General features: G+C 51.5%; 1 protein-coding gene across 1 annotated transcript in view; it reads right to left on the bottom strand.

Moving 5' to 3' along the window:
* Window positions 1–1,115: 1,115 nt before the first annotated feature.
* Window positions 1,116–15,544, bottom strand: part of ITPKB (inositol-trisphosphate 3-kinase B) — a 67,150-nt gene continuing 52,721 nt past the window's right edge. The window contains exons 5-8 of the mRNA XM_038131325.1: window positions 12,600–12,804; window positions 7,523–7,624; window positions 6,051–6,122; window positions 1,116–3,533 (exon numbers count right to left, since the gene is read on the bottom strand). Of these exons, the coding sequence (XP_037987253.1) occupies window positions 3,318–3,533; window positions 6,051–6,122; window positions 7,523–7,624; window positions 12,600–12,804 (595 nt within the window). The 3' untranslated portion in view covers window positions 1,116–3,317. The remainder of the gene's footprint in view (window positions 3,534–6,050; window positions 6,123–7,522; window positions 7,625–12,599; window positions 12,805–15,544) is intronic.

Below are 15,544 nucleotides of genomic sequence, written 5' to 3'. Positions count from 1 at the left end.
AATAAAGTTAGAGGACTCCTCTGTCTCCTTTCTGGACATAAGCCTCTGGCATTGTGAATTTTTCTGCACACTCTCCACCACAATGTCATGGTGTTTCCTCAACTCTCAAGAGAGGTTTTTACAGAACAGGGTTCTTCACCCTCTGTTTTTGCATTTCAGGGTGCAGCTGGGTAAGTTTTGGAGGCTTTTGTTCTCCTCTGAAGCTAGGAAGAGGAGTCACAGACCAGAGAGACCCCAAAAACTGGACCTATAAGTCAATCGGGGGCTGTCAGCTCTGCTGGAGTGAGCTCAGCAGCCAGTCAGGAAACATGTTTGCTTTCCCACAGCCCAGGAGAGATCGCTGGTGCACAGGCAGCAGCCTCACATCCACTGTCCTGCCAGCTCTGCCTGAGACCAAGAGATTTCTAGTCTCCAAATTCCACACTGCAGGGTTTCTCCTGCAGTTTCTTTTAGAGGACCCGTGGTGAGCCAGGTCTGGTCCCCAGGCTGGGCTGCTCCTGAGGGTCTGGGCACTAAATCTGGCTATAGTCTCATCTGTGTCAGAACAGCTCCTGCTGTCCAGTGCTTGCACAACCAACCAGGAGGGAAGGGAGCTGCCTTCAGGCTCTACAGCCTGATTCCTCCTTCACTGCAGAAACAATCTGGGGGTTTTTGTGGCCCAAACCCTCTGGCCCTGCCCACAGTGCAGCTGAGAGGGAGAGGAGCCGGGGGAGTGTTTGGCTGTGCCAAGCAGCTCTGATTCTCCCGGGTGCTTTGGTATTCTCCAGAGCAGGAATCACAGGGTGGCACTCAGAAACCGCTCAGTGGGAGCCAAAAACATTCCAAAAAAATTGGAGCTGCCTTCAGTGGCCTTCCCTGCAGAAGGGGGATGGAGAAATTCAGGCCTCTCTGGGAAGTAGCTCCCACTGAGCCTGGGCCTCCCACAGCCCCAGTTCTGCTCTCCTCCTGCCCTGCTCCCTGCAGAGCAAGTTCCTGTTTGTCAGGATCTGTTCCCAGCACAGGGTCCTTCCCTACTCTTGCTTTTATGCAGCACTGCTGGAGCCTGATTCCCCCCCAGCCATGGCCATGAAAGGCTGTTCCAAGGCTGCCACAAGCTGCACAGGGCAGACACTGACTGCACACCATGGGAATGCTTCCCATATGCCTTTATTTGCAATGTTACAGCACTTTTTTACAGGCACTGTGCGTTGGTGTTCCAGACCGGTTTGGATTTTTTTTTCTGTATTACCCAATGACCAAGAGGTGTGGTGGGAGCAGGGAAAATCCCTCACAGCAACCATTCCAGCCTCCAGGAAAGCATAAGACATCTGAGAGCAACAATCTGCTTCTTCTGAAGCCACGAAGCGAGGGATCTGGTTTATAAACAGGCTTAAAAAATAACATACATATATAAGAGCAGCTCGAAGCTAAAGTACAGCAGTAAGTGGTACATAGCTACATAGCATATCTGTTCACACCCTTTCTCCAAAGCTGGAAAAGGCATGGCTTAGAAACTAAAAAACACCGTTAAAAAAAAATATTCCATGCATTACATTTTAGTGTTTTGTGCAATTAAAATGGGATGAAAATAAATATAACTTAAAAAAAAACCCCAACCTTTTCCATGACACTAATGGAACAGAGGCAAAGTCTATAAGGCACTTCCACATGGGCTAGTCTAGAAAGCCTGGCAAGGAGCTAAAACAGTGCAACCATTTACAATGGCATCTGATAAGCAAAAGACACCTGTCTGGTGAGCTATGAACTGAGAAAAACCTTAGGAAACTTCAGTCCTCGGGAAAGAGGCTTGGCTGCAGATGGCCAACTTGGTGGCCAGCTCCTCCTCCTCCTTATTGCTGCAAGGGAGGTCTCCCCCATCAAGGGTGCTGGACCCATCAAACTATGGCAGAGGGGCTCTGGAGCCCTGCTCCTGGGGAGTGAGATGGGACAGTGGGTTTGGGGATGGATGGATGGATGGAGCAGGTGAGGGATTCATGGCCAAGCTCCTGCACCGCCTCTTGTGCTGCACGTTCCTCGACGCGGGGGCTCCCGGCCTGCCGCAGCCTCCCCTCCCCGCCAGCCTCTCCAAGGATGACCTTTGGCGCAGCAGCCCTGCCGCTGCTCACTTCAAATGTTCCAGGAAGTTAAAAAATAGCCTCCACCCTAAACAGGGAACTGGGTGTTTTCACAGGAGCAGCAGCACAGGGGCCCTCACACGGCCCCAGCAGGCTGAGGAGCAGTGCAGCCACAGGCAGCTCTGTGGAAAAAAGGGGGAGGCATGGGGATGTCTGATTCCAGCTTTGCTTTGCCAAAGGTGTCTAAGCTGGGTGCTGCCTTGCTGCTGTGACCCTTCACCTGATGCAGATGGAAATTATGGACATGCTCCAGGCAGGAGGGTCGCCCTGGGCTAGGTGTGAGCATTGGTGGCACTACACGTGTGGTCAGCTGCTGACAAAAAAGACTGATCAACCTGGATGGCTACTTTAGGTCTCATAGTAGTCCTTTATGAGCTATTTTTCCCAGCTGGGGAGGATTGGAGACCCCAGCTAAGGTAGGCTGGAAGCAGTTCCTAGCGGGGGAGCTGGGACTCTAGAGAGGAGCCCAACATTTTGCTCACCAGGGCACCCAGCATGGGGAATGTGGGTGGGAAGCACCTGGCCATGGCAAATACCTGTGCCTGACTACACGGCTCTGCAGCAGGAGGGAAACCCTTGCCCTCCGGTGCCACTCAAAAATAACAGCAACCTCTACAAGATGTCTTGAGCACAAATTAAACCCCAAATCTGCCCTTCTAGCAGCTCTGAAGGACTTGGCACAGCCAGCTCCCTGGGCTGAAAGGTGCTGGCAGAGACAACGGAAGGGCTCCCACGACAGTGTCCTTCACCATCTCCACACCTCGCTCACACTCTCTGACTGCCAGAGGGTCCTGGGCACGGTCACTGAGTGTTTTCAGGATGATCCTGGTGCAGGAAGAGGCTCCTTCCTCTGCCAGCCCTCTTAACTTTAGGCTGAGCAAGAGATAAAAGCACGACAGGCGAAGCATGCACTTGCCTAAGCAACCCCACCGGGCTGCCCCGGGGCACCTGCTCCCACTGACTCTGCAAAGCCAAGGTTTCAAGTTCAGCTTTTGTTCTGGCAGGTTAGCTCTCTATTTACAAGGAGGGGTGAGAGGGAAACAACCAAGACAACCTAAAAAAAAACCACAACAAAAACACATTAAATAGGGAGAGTATAGCTTCCAAATGGGGAGGGCGAGGGCTGGAAAGTGTCTTGTAGTGCAGTTCAGAAGAGTCAGTCGGGGGCAGGCTGGGGGTAGTGGCAGAGTCGGATGCGCAGCTTTAATGCAAGTCTTCACTCTGGGACAACTCTGTCAGGATCTGAATGAGGTTGTCCAGCCCCCAGAGGTAGCCATCCTCTCTGTTCCCTTCCACCCAGGGCACGTTGTGCTGGAGAACTTGTCCCTCTGGCAGTGGGGTGGTTTTCCCAAAGTCAATCATCCAGACTTTGGCTTGTTCCTGCTTGTCGTGAATGAAGAGGAGAGAGCTCCCAATTACCTGTGGAGAGGTGAGACCAATTAGTGGTGCTCCTGTTGCTCATTTTCAGCCCTCTTTGGGGCTTTCAGACACCTTATCTCAGGCTGCATTTCCAAGAGATGCTGCTGCAGTTTTGCATGAGGAAAAGCAAGCTCTGTGTGCCATTAGTTGTGTTTGCACATGCAAATGGGGCATTTGGGCAAGCTGATTTACTCATACAAATCCCAAGTCTTGGCAGAAGGAGAGGATCAGAAAAACATGGGCATGAAAGATAAAGATGTCATTTTGGAAAATGAGCCAAGGTCCCTTAGCAAGGAATGAGATGAACTGCCTCAACCTTCAGATGGGGATTTTTTTTCAAGGCTGGTTCTTTGTGATCAGCCTGTGCTCTTCACACTCACCAATCCTGCAGACACCACTGCAGGGATGGGGACACTCCCAAGTACAAGTAACTTGCAACCTGCTATCTCCTGCTTCATACACCATTGAATTACACCCAGACTGCCCCTAGAATATCCTCCTGGCATGGATTTCCTTTTCTCTGAGTTCACTCAGCTGCATCTGTTTTGGAGGGTTCCTTCATATCCATCCTGAACAGCCTTTAGGAAAATCCTGCAGCAAGCAGTGGCCTGGGCAAGACCAGGGAAGCCAACAGGTGCATTTGGGCTCTGACAGCAGAAGTCTCAAGGCCTGCTGCAGTGGGATGAGACCCCACAAGCCCAGTGGCCACCCCACACAAAGCAGAGAGATGCTCAGCAGCTCTGCTGTGGCTTCCCAATGCTTAGGAAATGTGTATCAGTATCAAGCCAGTAACCATCACGCTCTTCTGCTTAATCTCTTCCTCCAGCCAGAAGATTTTAGCAGGAGCTTCTACAGAAAGGCACCAATGGGTGCATTTCAGAGCTGTTTCAAATGAAAACTGCTTTCCAAATTCTGATATGAGTGAATTGGGGAATGACAAACTCACTTTCCCCTATGTCACAAACAGGGATCTTGGTGACCGGCGTGCCAGGGCTGTAGCAGAGGTGATGCAGAGCACTGAGAGCCACGAGTGCCCCTTATGATGTGTAGGAACATGGAAGAGAATCCAGCTGGTGTCAGCCCTCCAGAACAGCAGCACTAAATGTTACTGGGGACTCCCACATCCGTGCTATCAGCAGGGCTTAGCCTGAGGTTTGCCTTCAGACAAGGGTTTTGAACAGGACGCATGTACTGTTTGCAAAAGCTGTTATGAATTTACATTTTTCAGGAGACTTTTTCCTCCAGTGTGTTGGGAACATGTCCAAGGTCCAGAAATGCGTATTATTTCCGAGAAATGCTTATCTTTAGCTCTCCTTCTGCTAACCTCTTATAGTCCTCTCTTGGCCAGGACAGAGCATTCTAAATTTAAGGAAAAGCCTTTTGCTGACATTCTTCATTTGTGTGTCCTGGACTGCCCAATTCCCCTGCAGCTCCTTGGAGGAGCCCTGCTCAGCAAGGGCCCCATGGAGGGACACAGAGCTTGGCAGACCTTCTGCTGTGCTTCATCTCAAAGTGGGATGGAAAGTCAAAGCTGCTACTTTTTAATTTTTAAGGAGTGGAAACTCTTTTCAAACCCTCTTTGAAAGGCTGCTTTGTTTCTGTGTTTTCAAATGAAACCCTGGCACTCTGTTTCAGGGAGAATTTTGTTTCCTGTGTTGAACTGCCCTGAAACCCTCAGTTTTGACATTTCCCTTCCAACTGCCTTCCAGGCACTGCCACCAGGAGGCACGGCCCCATCTGCCTTTGGCTCCTGGCAGGACTCTCCGTGTCTGGCTGGGGCTGAGGTGCCTCTGGATGAGGGACAGGGGGCTCTGGGAGCTGTGGCTCCTGAGCCCTGGGAGTCAAAGGTTCCTATGAGGCTCTTTATTCCTACACAACACATGACAAGGACACGCACTCTTATGTTTTGTTAAGTAGATGCAATAACAAAATTATTGCATTAAATTGTGGTGCATTTCAGTGCCTGAAATGGCTAAAAAAGATAGTGTTCTCTCCTTGTTTTTCCATCAGCTCTGAGTCCTCGCTATAGAAAATGTTGGCATCGTGGACAGTCATTTCTACATGAAATTCCTTTGAAAGGCAGAATTTGTACTGTGGTGCCCCAACCAGCTCAGGAAAGGCATGTCTGGGGGATCTGCAATTTATGGCTGTGTTGAAGCCTTGTTTGATCATGTGGAACAACTGTCAGCCAAATGATACCTGACATGCATTCAAATAGACATTTCTCCTGAGAAAACCCCTGTGCTTTACACTAGGGAATTTTCCCTGTCATAAACAGCCCAAGTTCCTCCTAGATCACTTTTAATCTGTTTGAACATTGGCTTTCAGTAGATTTAAGTCCATGTCAGATGCACAAACATTGTATGCTATCAGCTGTATTTGCACGTAAGTATTACATACACATATGAAAATACAGATATAAAAATAAACCAGCCCCTGACTTTGACTTCTCCCTTGGACAAGCTGGGATTAAACAGTTTGCCCTTCCAGGTAGATCTATATAAACAGCAGTATTACCTCATGGCACTTGAAGAATGGGGATGTCTCCAGGGTAGCACGGATACCCTTCAACCGGTTAAGGTAACTGTTCTGGAATTACAAAAAAAAACCCCAAATCCAAGCCATTAGTGTTGCAGAAAACCTAGATAAAACCAACTGCATTGGGGCAGACAGGAAAGTCACCCCCGTGCCCAGCATCCTCCCACAGATCTTTCCCTTTGGAGAGTGTCCCCTCTTTTTTATGATGCGCTTTTCCTTTTGGCTTCTACAGCACCCTGAGCTCCTGTGGCTTTCACAACTCAGCGAAAGCATCTGCTTTTGCTGAACTGGTGCTTTCTGCAGAGCGCCCTTGCTGCCTCCATGGTGGGAACACCTAGTGCAGCAGCTGCTACTTTTTCCTCTCCCCTGCACTCCCTTCATAGATCAACCCTTCACCTCATCTGTCTTTTTAGCTCTCAGTCAGTCACACATCGTGAGACACTTCTGCAACTCCGTTATCAGCACTTTTGCAAAGCTGGTCCCGCAGGCAGAAGGGCTTGCACAATGGCCAGCACCAGGGTCAAGAACCACAAGCCTGTTTGAGCATCCCTGCAAATTGCTGGAAGGCACTAAACATTCTCAGGGGGCTCCACTGATTTTGGGGTTTATATAGAAGAATCCAGCACAGGAACACACACACAGCAAGTATCTGGGCACTGTAACACACTTGCAAGGGGAGAGGTGGGGGTTGCTGTATTAAAATGCACTGGCCAAGGAGCCCCATCCAGAGCCATGGCATGATGTGAGCTCCAAGCTCTTTGGGATTAAAATGCAACCAGGCAACTTCATCTTCAGATCCAGGAAAATCCCTGGGTAACTCTTGTGAAAGCAAACATGCCAGTTTGAAGGAGACAGTGCCAAGGGCCACTCAACTGGAGCCTTGCATTTGGAGACTTTATACAGCGCAGCTTAAAATGGGAGTGCTTTGTCAAACAGGTTATTTGACACAGTTGGTGTAAATTGTTTACAGCCAGATCTCTTATTCTCCTGGCAGCTTAGGGAAGCTTGGAAAATGCTGCCTGTGGCTTGCCCATGTGAAGTGTGCCTGGCACAGGATCACCCTTCTGTGACACAGGGCACAGGCAGCCCCCCCTGCCAGGATGGGAGCCCCTACCATTCACACTGGGGTACAGAGAGGGCTCGGGGTGACCTCCAGCCCAGGGATGAGGGACAGAGCATGGCTGTGACCCCTCAGTGGGTTTTGGGAGCCAATCCTGGAGATCCTCAGCCGACTCAGACTCGGGTCAAACAGTGCTGCTACAGCCAAGTCCCCTCCCAGCTCTCCACTGCTTTCCCCTCACCCTGCACCAGGACAGTATTTCTCTTCAACTTTTCTCTTTTTAAGAGACATTGCTCAGGCTTCAGCCCTGCAGCCCAGGGACCTGATGAGCTGAGGCCAGGCTCCATGGAAATGCCCTCTCCAGGCAGTGCCCCCAACGTCCCCCACTCACCAAAACATTCCTGTTTCCTCTGGTGAACTCGCTGAAGGCCTCCATAACTTGTTCCTTTGTCCGTGTCTTCTTGAAGTCCCGGTTCACAGTGCCATCCTCTTTCTTGAAAAGAAGGGACAGGGGTGAGTTGGATGGGGAGGAAGGGAGTTGGGGCAGGAGTAGTGTTTCTGCAGCCATGCATGTTGCCAAGTAGGATGTGACCAGCGTTTTTGGCAGCTGAAGGATCTGTCTCTGGAGCAGGGGTAACAGAGGCAGCAGGTCTCTGCTTGCACATCCCAAGTTATCCCACAGCCCCAGTGCATTGATCTCTAATGCAAACAGAACTCCCCATCATCAAATACTTGCCAAGGTCACTGGCAGTGTGGACAAACTCTCCTCACAGACCAGGTGCTTGCTGCTAACAGAGGCTGGAGACCACCTGTTTCTTGTGTTTCCGTGCCCAAATGGCTTCCCATGGCTGCTGTGGCTGAGAATGGCACTGACACCAGCCCTGGACTGTCTCCCCGGCTTGGGGAGGACAGCAGAGCACGATCACAATGGGACAAAACTGAGCGTGGGTGGGAAAAACATCTCAGGAGCAGGAGCAAAACCACTCTGTGAGAAATCTTGCATGGACCCTTGCAGCAAGGAGCAAGCCCATGGCTACCTGGCCTCACTGGTCCTTTGATAGTCCATGGATCACAAACCCTTCAAGGCAGCACCCTGGCACTGAGATGCAGTGAGCAGCCTTGTGCTCTCCTCTGCCTTTTCCAGAGGCACATCCACCCTTGGCCTGCCATGGCATGGCTTGTCCACTGCAGGGACAACACTCAGCCCTGGCCCAGATGCTCCTGTCTGAACTTTGTAGGTCTCTCCCCATTTCCTGGTCCTTCTGGGGCTCTGGTTTTTACATCAACTGATTTCATTGTCCAGAGGGGCTGTGGGACAGGCAGGCAGATTTCACTTCCTGGATACAGGGGCTATTTTAAACCACACTTGCTTGTGCTCACAGCTCCATTGCAGGGCTCCATCCCACTGCTCCAGACAGCTCGTTTGCACACAATACAGCAAAGGGACAGGGGCCAAAAGACATCCTGTGGGCTGGGGAAGATGAAGGACGAAGAAGCTGAGCAGAGGCTGGGGGAGGAAGAAGGCACAACGAAATCACCTGCCCTGGAGGTTAGAGACCCATCCAGGGAAGTGCCCCAGCACAGGGCTTGCCCCTGGAGAGGTGGCTTGCTGTGGGCATGGTGGCCACTCCAACCTGGGGGAAAGTTGAGTGCCCAAGGCAAGTCTGACACCAAACCAGCACCTGAAGTGCAGTTTGGGATGAATCACATAGCACACTTCAGCTTCCAGCTTGTGTTTTGTGTAAGCATTAAAAAAGATGGTAACAAAAGCAACTTACAAAAGAAAAACTCCAGGAAAAACTTTGTTTGTACCAATTGCACCGACTGCACCCAGCTTCAAATCACCCTGGACTCAGCCTGACCATTGTGCTGCCACAGGGTCCAAAAGCAATGCTCAGGGCTGGCAGAGTGTGCATTGGCAGGGGTCAGGGACAACCTTTTCACTGGAGACTCCGTGCTGCTGATGGCCCAGGCGGAGCTGGGATCTCTGCTCTCAGCTGTGACCTTGCTGAGGATGCTCTGGTGGCACATGTGTGATGTACAGGGGAAGGGCACTTTGCTGCTGTATGTCCCTCATGTGAGCCCCGACGGGGCAGCTCAGAAACGAACCCTCCCTCTCCCAGGGGGATGATCAATATCAACCTGGAGAAGGGCCACAGCATTCATTTCACGTGTAAAGAGCACAACTTTCCACAAAGCATCCAAGAAAGGAGATGGACTTCTAAGTGCCCCTAAAAATAAATGCAAATCGCAGATGGCCTTTCCGATAAGGCAATCTCAGCTTCAGGAAAGCCAAGCAGCCTATCCCCAGTGCTGCTCCCAGCATTACCCCGCCTCCTGCAGCTTCCTTGCCCAGCCAGAGGTTGCTGCCACGAGGCTGACAACTGCCATGACATTCACAGGTGTCTGAGCCCCGAGGGGGCTGCCTTCCACGCAGAAGAAATGTGAGGGGGGCTGATAAGGGCTATCACAACCTCCACCCCAGCAGCGATTCCAGCTCGAGCTGGCGTCACCGGGGCAGGGCTCAGGTCAGCCAGATCTCCCTCCAGCCCTGCCTCTGGCCTTGGATGGGGCTTGTGAGCTGCCTGGCTTGGCACAGTTAGGTGGAGGCTTTCCTGGATGGTTTTGGGACGCTGCAAACATCCCACCGTGGCCTTGCTGCAGGCAATGGTGAGTAACACTCAGAGCAGGGCAGCAGCTCGGGAGTGTCACTTCTTGCAATGAGCCCCAGCAAGTTTCAACTGGGCCACCAGGGATCACTTGTGTTACTTTCAGCATGGAAATTTTATTAATAGCTACTGTTTCCAACAGGTTCAAGCTATTCCAGAAAGTCAGATGAATGTCATTATCTCCTTTTGCAAAGGAAAATTTCCATTTTAAAGAGGAAGAACTGGATCTTCTAGGCCACCTGGGAAAGGGAGAGCTCAGGAAAGGGTTGCTATCCTCCTGCCCAACCCTGAGCTGCCTGTTTGCCTGGCCTGACTTTGCTATCCAAAAGGCTTCCACTGCTCCTCTCCTTCCTCTGACCCCAACCCACATGTCCAGGGTCAAATCCTGTCCTTCCCTTGCACTTCTCAGAGCTCTCCTCTAGCAGCCCTCACCCATGAGTGAGGGGCAGGGCAGATTCCCCACTGCTCTTCCCAGAGAAGCATCCACAGCAAGAAATAAAACATGGGAAGACAGCCAGGGCACCAATGGCACTTTCCCTAACACAGAAACTCAATCCCAGAAATAGGGAGAACAACAGGGATACAGCACAGCATGACCAGCCCTGTTGGAAAAAAAGCCAGCTGTGAAACAGCATGAACTGCTAATGCTTTAGCTTAGGGGAAAATAACCCAGAAGCTGAGGGATTTAAGGAGAATTACAGTAATTAGAGCCTTGATCAAATTAGTCAGGCCCCTACCAGCAGCAGGAATACTGCTGGAGGCCAGAACTTCTCAACATTTTTCAATTAAAGGGCTGGTTCACCTCTTTGAAAAAAAAATCCACTGCTCAGATCAGGCAGCAACTCGTTTATGGTTGGCTAAACAGAGGTGCAAATCTCATAACTCCTTTATGGCTTTTATTTCCCTCCACAGTATTTTTGGCCTCCCTGAGGATATAATTTGTTTGGTTTTGTTTTGGTTTTTTTTAACATTTTTTAATTTCAAGTGCTTTGTATATAGCCTGCCCCCTAAGCATGCCCAGACTGAGAAGCACCACTGGAGGCCAAGGATATATCATGCTGGACCATAAACAGATATTTCTGATTACACCAAGAAAGCAGGGGAAGAAGCAGTGCATGGGAGCTTTAGTCCCAGCAGGTCCCCCTCTTTAATACAGCCTAAGTTTTATAAAAAGCAAAGCAGCAGCAATGGGAAGTAGGCATGGGGAGCAGCTCACAGTGTGCTTACAGGTATCCACAGCAGGAAAGGGTCTTTGGGAGACCTGGGGAGATCAGGGAAGAGCTGCAGGAACAGGCAAGTGCCCTGACCCCATGTAGGCACTGCAGGAGGCTGCTGTGGGGAGCATGGAGCATCAGCATCCTAGGCAGAGGCACGGGATGGGCAGGGGTGCCTCGCATTGCTTGCCAGGAAACTTTTGAAGGGGCTCAGCCCAAGAGCTGCTCCTGGGGTTTCTGAGAGTGTTTGAGTTAGAGGTAAATGAACTGCATCCTGCTGGCCATGAAACAGCTGAATGAAGAAGGTGCGACATGCACAGAGCAACAGACAACTCCCTTCTGTGGGTGGTTAGAAGTAGCAGCTCTGTGTGACCCACTCCTGCTGACCTTTTAAACCCAAGGTCTAACACCTGCATTTGTTTGCTGGTGAGGTGAAGGGAAACGCTACCAGGGAAGTCTAAAAAATCTGGTATGAGGGCTTTATCGGGGACCAGCTTCATTTGTTTTAATTCTACCATTTTGACACTACTATCTTCAGGCAGGAGGTTTGGCTACAGACACCCAGATAGGCACTCTGGGAGAATTCTGCCCAACTCAGAGGGAAGGAAAATAATCTGTGATCAAGAGAAAGAAACTCCGCTTAAGACACGTGCAGATACTGAGCCATTGTTTCCAGTAAGAGCAAGTGGCTGCTCTGAGCTACTGCCTGGGCCCTCAGCAGCTACTCAAGCCTGAATTACTGCGAACACAACTTGACAAAGCTCCCTGTGGCTGCCAAGCCAGCACCACGCCCAGGCATGCAGTGAAACCCTTGGCTCGAGTGTGATATTACCTTTAATTCACACTGGCTGGCTAGCAAAAGGCATAGGGCATTGCTAGTGCTCACGCAAGCAGTATCACTGTGGCTACAGACCTAACTGCTCAAGTGCCATCCCAGACACCTTTCTCACCTCCTTGGAGAAAATCTCCTGGGCTAGCTCATCTGCTGGGGACACAGAAGCATCCCAGCTGGTGTCTCCAGAAATGTGAGTGCTGCTCTGAGCAAGAGCAGTCAGCAGGTTACACATGCATGCAGGTCCTGACCGAAAGTGCAGCTGTGTGTGTTTGCCCCATTTCATAGGGCTCAGTTGCTGAATCTTCCTGGACAGGCTTGTAAACACACCCTCCTTACTGACTGTGGCTAAGCTCACAGCTCCAACCACAGATGGGCAAACGTTCAAGCTGGGATTTGGATTAATGGCTCAGCCCAGTGGCAGAGCAGAATCGAAGGCAAACAACTAATTTGAGTCTTCAAGTTGGCGGATGGCACTTTGTATTTTGCAGGGAGGGGGAAATCAACCGAGCAGCTGATGTAATGAGATTATGTCTAAATCCATCCTCAGGATGCCCTGAGCTCAGCTGCATTCTCAGAGGAGCAGCAGTGCCCTGGCTGAGGTGCCTGTTTGGAGCTTTGGCTGCAGGGGCTGGGGATGTCCAGATGTGAGCTGCTCTCAGCAGCAGCCTGCTGTGTGTGCACCTCTGTGAGTTTGGCTAGTGAGCAGTCCCAGCAGCTGGTCCCCTGCTCTGCACAGCTGGCCAGACTCACCTTGATGCCCTCGATCCTGAAGCCCAGCGTGGCGGTGGAGCTGATGGTCTCCCTCCACTGCATGTAGCGGGGCTTGGTCACAGCGCGCAGCACGTTCTCCTCCTCAGTGGGGGCATCGGGGTCCACCTCAATCATCTTCTGGTACATGTCCTTCCTCAGGCTCGGCTTCTTCCGGGCCTTTATCAGCTCCTCCTCCAGGTACGTTCTGCAGGGAGTGAGGGGGTGTATGAGCAGGGCAACACATGAGGTGCCATATACCCACAGACAGCCCTCACCCCAGAAATCAGGCTGATCCAGGATAGCTGATCCCTAAGGAGTAGTGCAGCATAGGAAATAATGGAGCAAGCCTCATTGTGGCTGAATTGATCCTGACTTAATTATCACTCCATCATCAACACCCGATATCTTTTCAGTTCATCAAGGAACCACAACCAGTCTGGCAATAACAAGGGAAGTTATTTCTTACAGGTTCTCATGGCCTTGCTGCTGCCACCCCAGCAGCCTCCTCGTGCCATCCCTTGTGAGCAGCCTCCTCGTGCCATCCCTGAGCTTACCCCAAAGTTCAGGAAACCTGAGCTCTCACCTGAGCTAAATATGGCTTTCAAGATATGCCCAGGAAACTGTGCACATGCTCTAGGAGCCAGCTGAATCGAAGGCAAGAGGGACATTACTGTGTCCCATCCTTCAGCATCAGCTGCTGCTTCCTTTGAGGATCAGCCAAAGCCGCTCCTGTGCCTCTCCTGTACTTTTGCCTTCCCTCACTCCGTGCACCACGAGGGCTCTGCCTCACCAGATGCTAAACGGGGTGTTTTCACACAGGGCTGTTACATTGATGGTGATGATTTTGCCCAGTATAGGTCTGATTCAAATGGACTTCCTAGCAAAAGCTTTTTCTTTTAGGTGAAGCACAGGAAGGGATGCAACCTCGGCCAGGTGCTTACCACCACCCCAGGTCCGCAGGGTGCAGCCAGGATGGGGGAATGGGGGAAGGAGGATGGAAGATGCAGAGGAGTGTGCAAAGACCTTAGTTTTATCCATACTTCAGAGAAGCACCCTCTGTGCCAGAGCACAGTGGTGGAAAATTCTGCACTCTGGCATGCATAAAACCATCATCCACTAAGTAATACTTCCTGCAGCAATAATAAACCACCACGGGATTCCTCCTGCAGCTCCCAAATCAACCCTGATTCAGCCTGCAAAGTGTCCAGGCCCTCCTCAAACAGCCCACCAAGTTGGGTGAGATGTCCCAGCAAAGCAACCCAGGAATGACCCTATCTGTCACTGTTCTACACCTCCCACTAGCCATGCCCAGCTCTGCAGAGGGACAGTGCCCTCTGCCCATGTCCCTTGTGCCAAAGTCCCAGCACCGAGTGTGTGATTCACCTCCAGAACCAAGCAAAACAAACTGGGAGGGTGCTCAGTGGATTATGTGGGACAGCGTTCCTGTGTCCCACAAGGCAAACTGGTGCCTTTGCTTAGGGCAGACATCCCCGGGCCATCAGCTCCCCTGAAAAATACTGCAGGTAAAAGCAATGAAAGCCCTCGGCTGAGATCACCAAACCCATGATGTTGGTGCAGATGGAATAAAACAGCAGAATAAAGCAGCAGTGGATAAAGTGCTGCTCACACTGCTCAGAGAGCTAGAATTTCTTCTTATGAGAATGACAGATCATCAATGTCCGTGGCTTGGTCCTCCCCATCGCCTCAGGCTTGTGCCATCACCAAGGCTTAAGAAAGACAAAGTTTTGTTTAGGAGCGACTGGAGTAGGCTGCCACATCCCAAAGCCAGGTTGGCATGAAAAAAACAAACCTGTATCTGCCTGGCAGCAAGCTGCTGGCTCAGAGGACAGATTTAATACCCCTGAGGTTTAGATTATTTGCTCAGCCATGGGGATGCCCCATTCCACAGCATTAACTCCATTCATCCTCTCTCACCAGCTCCTCCCACAGCACCATCTTATTTCAGGATGATGGTGCCCAGCACATTTGCCCCCTTGCCTGAGCTCCAAAACCCCAGGTGCATAAATCACCTGACGTGATCTGTGCATGGGAAGCTTTCTCCCTCCCAGAGACAGCCAGAGGAGCACCTGGGCAGCATGTCCAGCAGCTCTTCTTCTGGTGGCTGCTGTCCGGGTTTCCTTCCCACAGCAGCATGCGTGTGCCAGCCGGGGCCACATGGCTGCGCCGGGCCCTCTGCCCTTCCCTCCACCCCTCCGGTGGAAAGTATTCCCCGCCTCTTCCCTGCCGACAGCCCGGCACGCCAGTTCGAGTTTCACATCAGGATTCAGGAGGGGAAAAAAAGATTCCTCCCTCCCACAGAAACCATCAGCTTTTCCAGCAGCGCGTCTCCACCATGTCTGGCCTGCGCCTTTGCCAGCGAGGGGGGTCTCAGCCCTTCCTGCCACCAGCCTGCAGCACATCCAGGGCCAAGGGGTGGCCTGAGGCTGTTCCAAAACTGGAAGCCATCTGGGGTCACCTGGGGTGACATCTGCTCTGGGACACCCTTGTGAGCTGGGGCACGGTTCACTCAAAAACTGCTGCTGGCCAAGTGGCTGCAGCCTGGGATTCTGGTGGATCTGGAGAGATGGTTCTCGAGGAGGACACGGGTAATGTTGCTCATCTCTTAGGAAATATTTCAAGAGCTTTGCGTGAAAGGCACTGAACTACTCAGCACACATGTTTTATCCCTGCAGTGCGCATCGGAGCAAAGGCTGAGCAGAGGGGAAATTTCTCGCTCACTGAAATTGTGCCTTTCAGGCGCCTTTATTTCACCCCTCTGGCACCCTGGGCAGGATCTCCTACACCCCATCCCTTGGCTGTGTCCTCATGTGGCAGAGGGAACCTCCCAACAGCTACTGTGCCATTCCTGTGTAGCCAAACCCAAGCAGAGTGCTGTCCCCTCCACCACACCAAACCTTTCCCAGCATGCAGGACAGTCAACAAGC

Source organism: Motacilla alba, chromosome 3, assembly GCF_015832195.1.
Source record: "Motacilla alba alba isolate MOTALB_02 chromosome 3, Motacilla_alba_V1.0_pri, whole genome shotgun sequence".
In the NCBI taxonomy this organism is placed as follows: domain Eukaryota; kingdom Metazoa; phylum Chordata; class Aves; order Passeriformes; family Motacillidae; genus Motacilla; species Motacilla alba.
The sequence above is the reverse complement of the archived record's forward strand: the minus strand, read 5'-3'. Positions and strand labels throughout refer to the sequence as shown.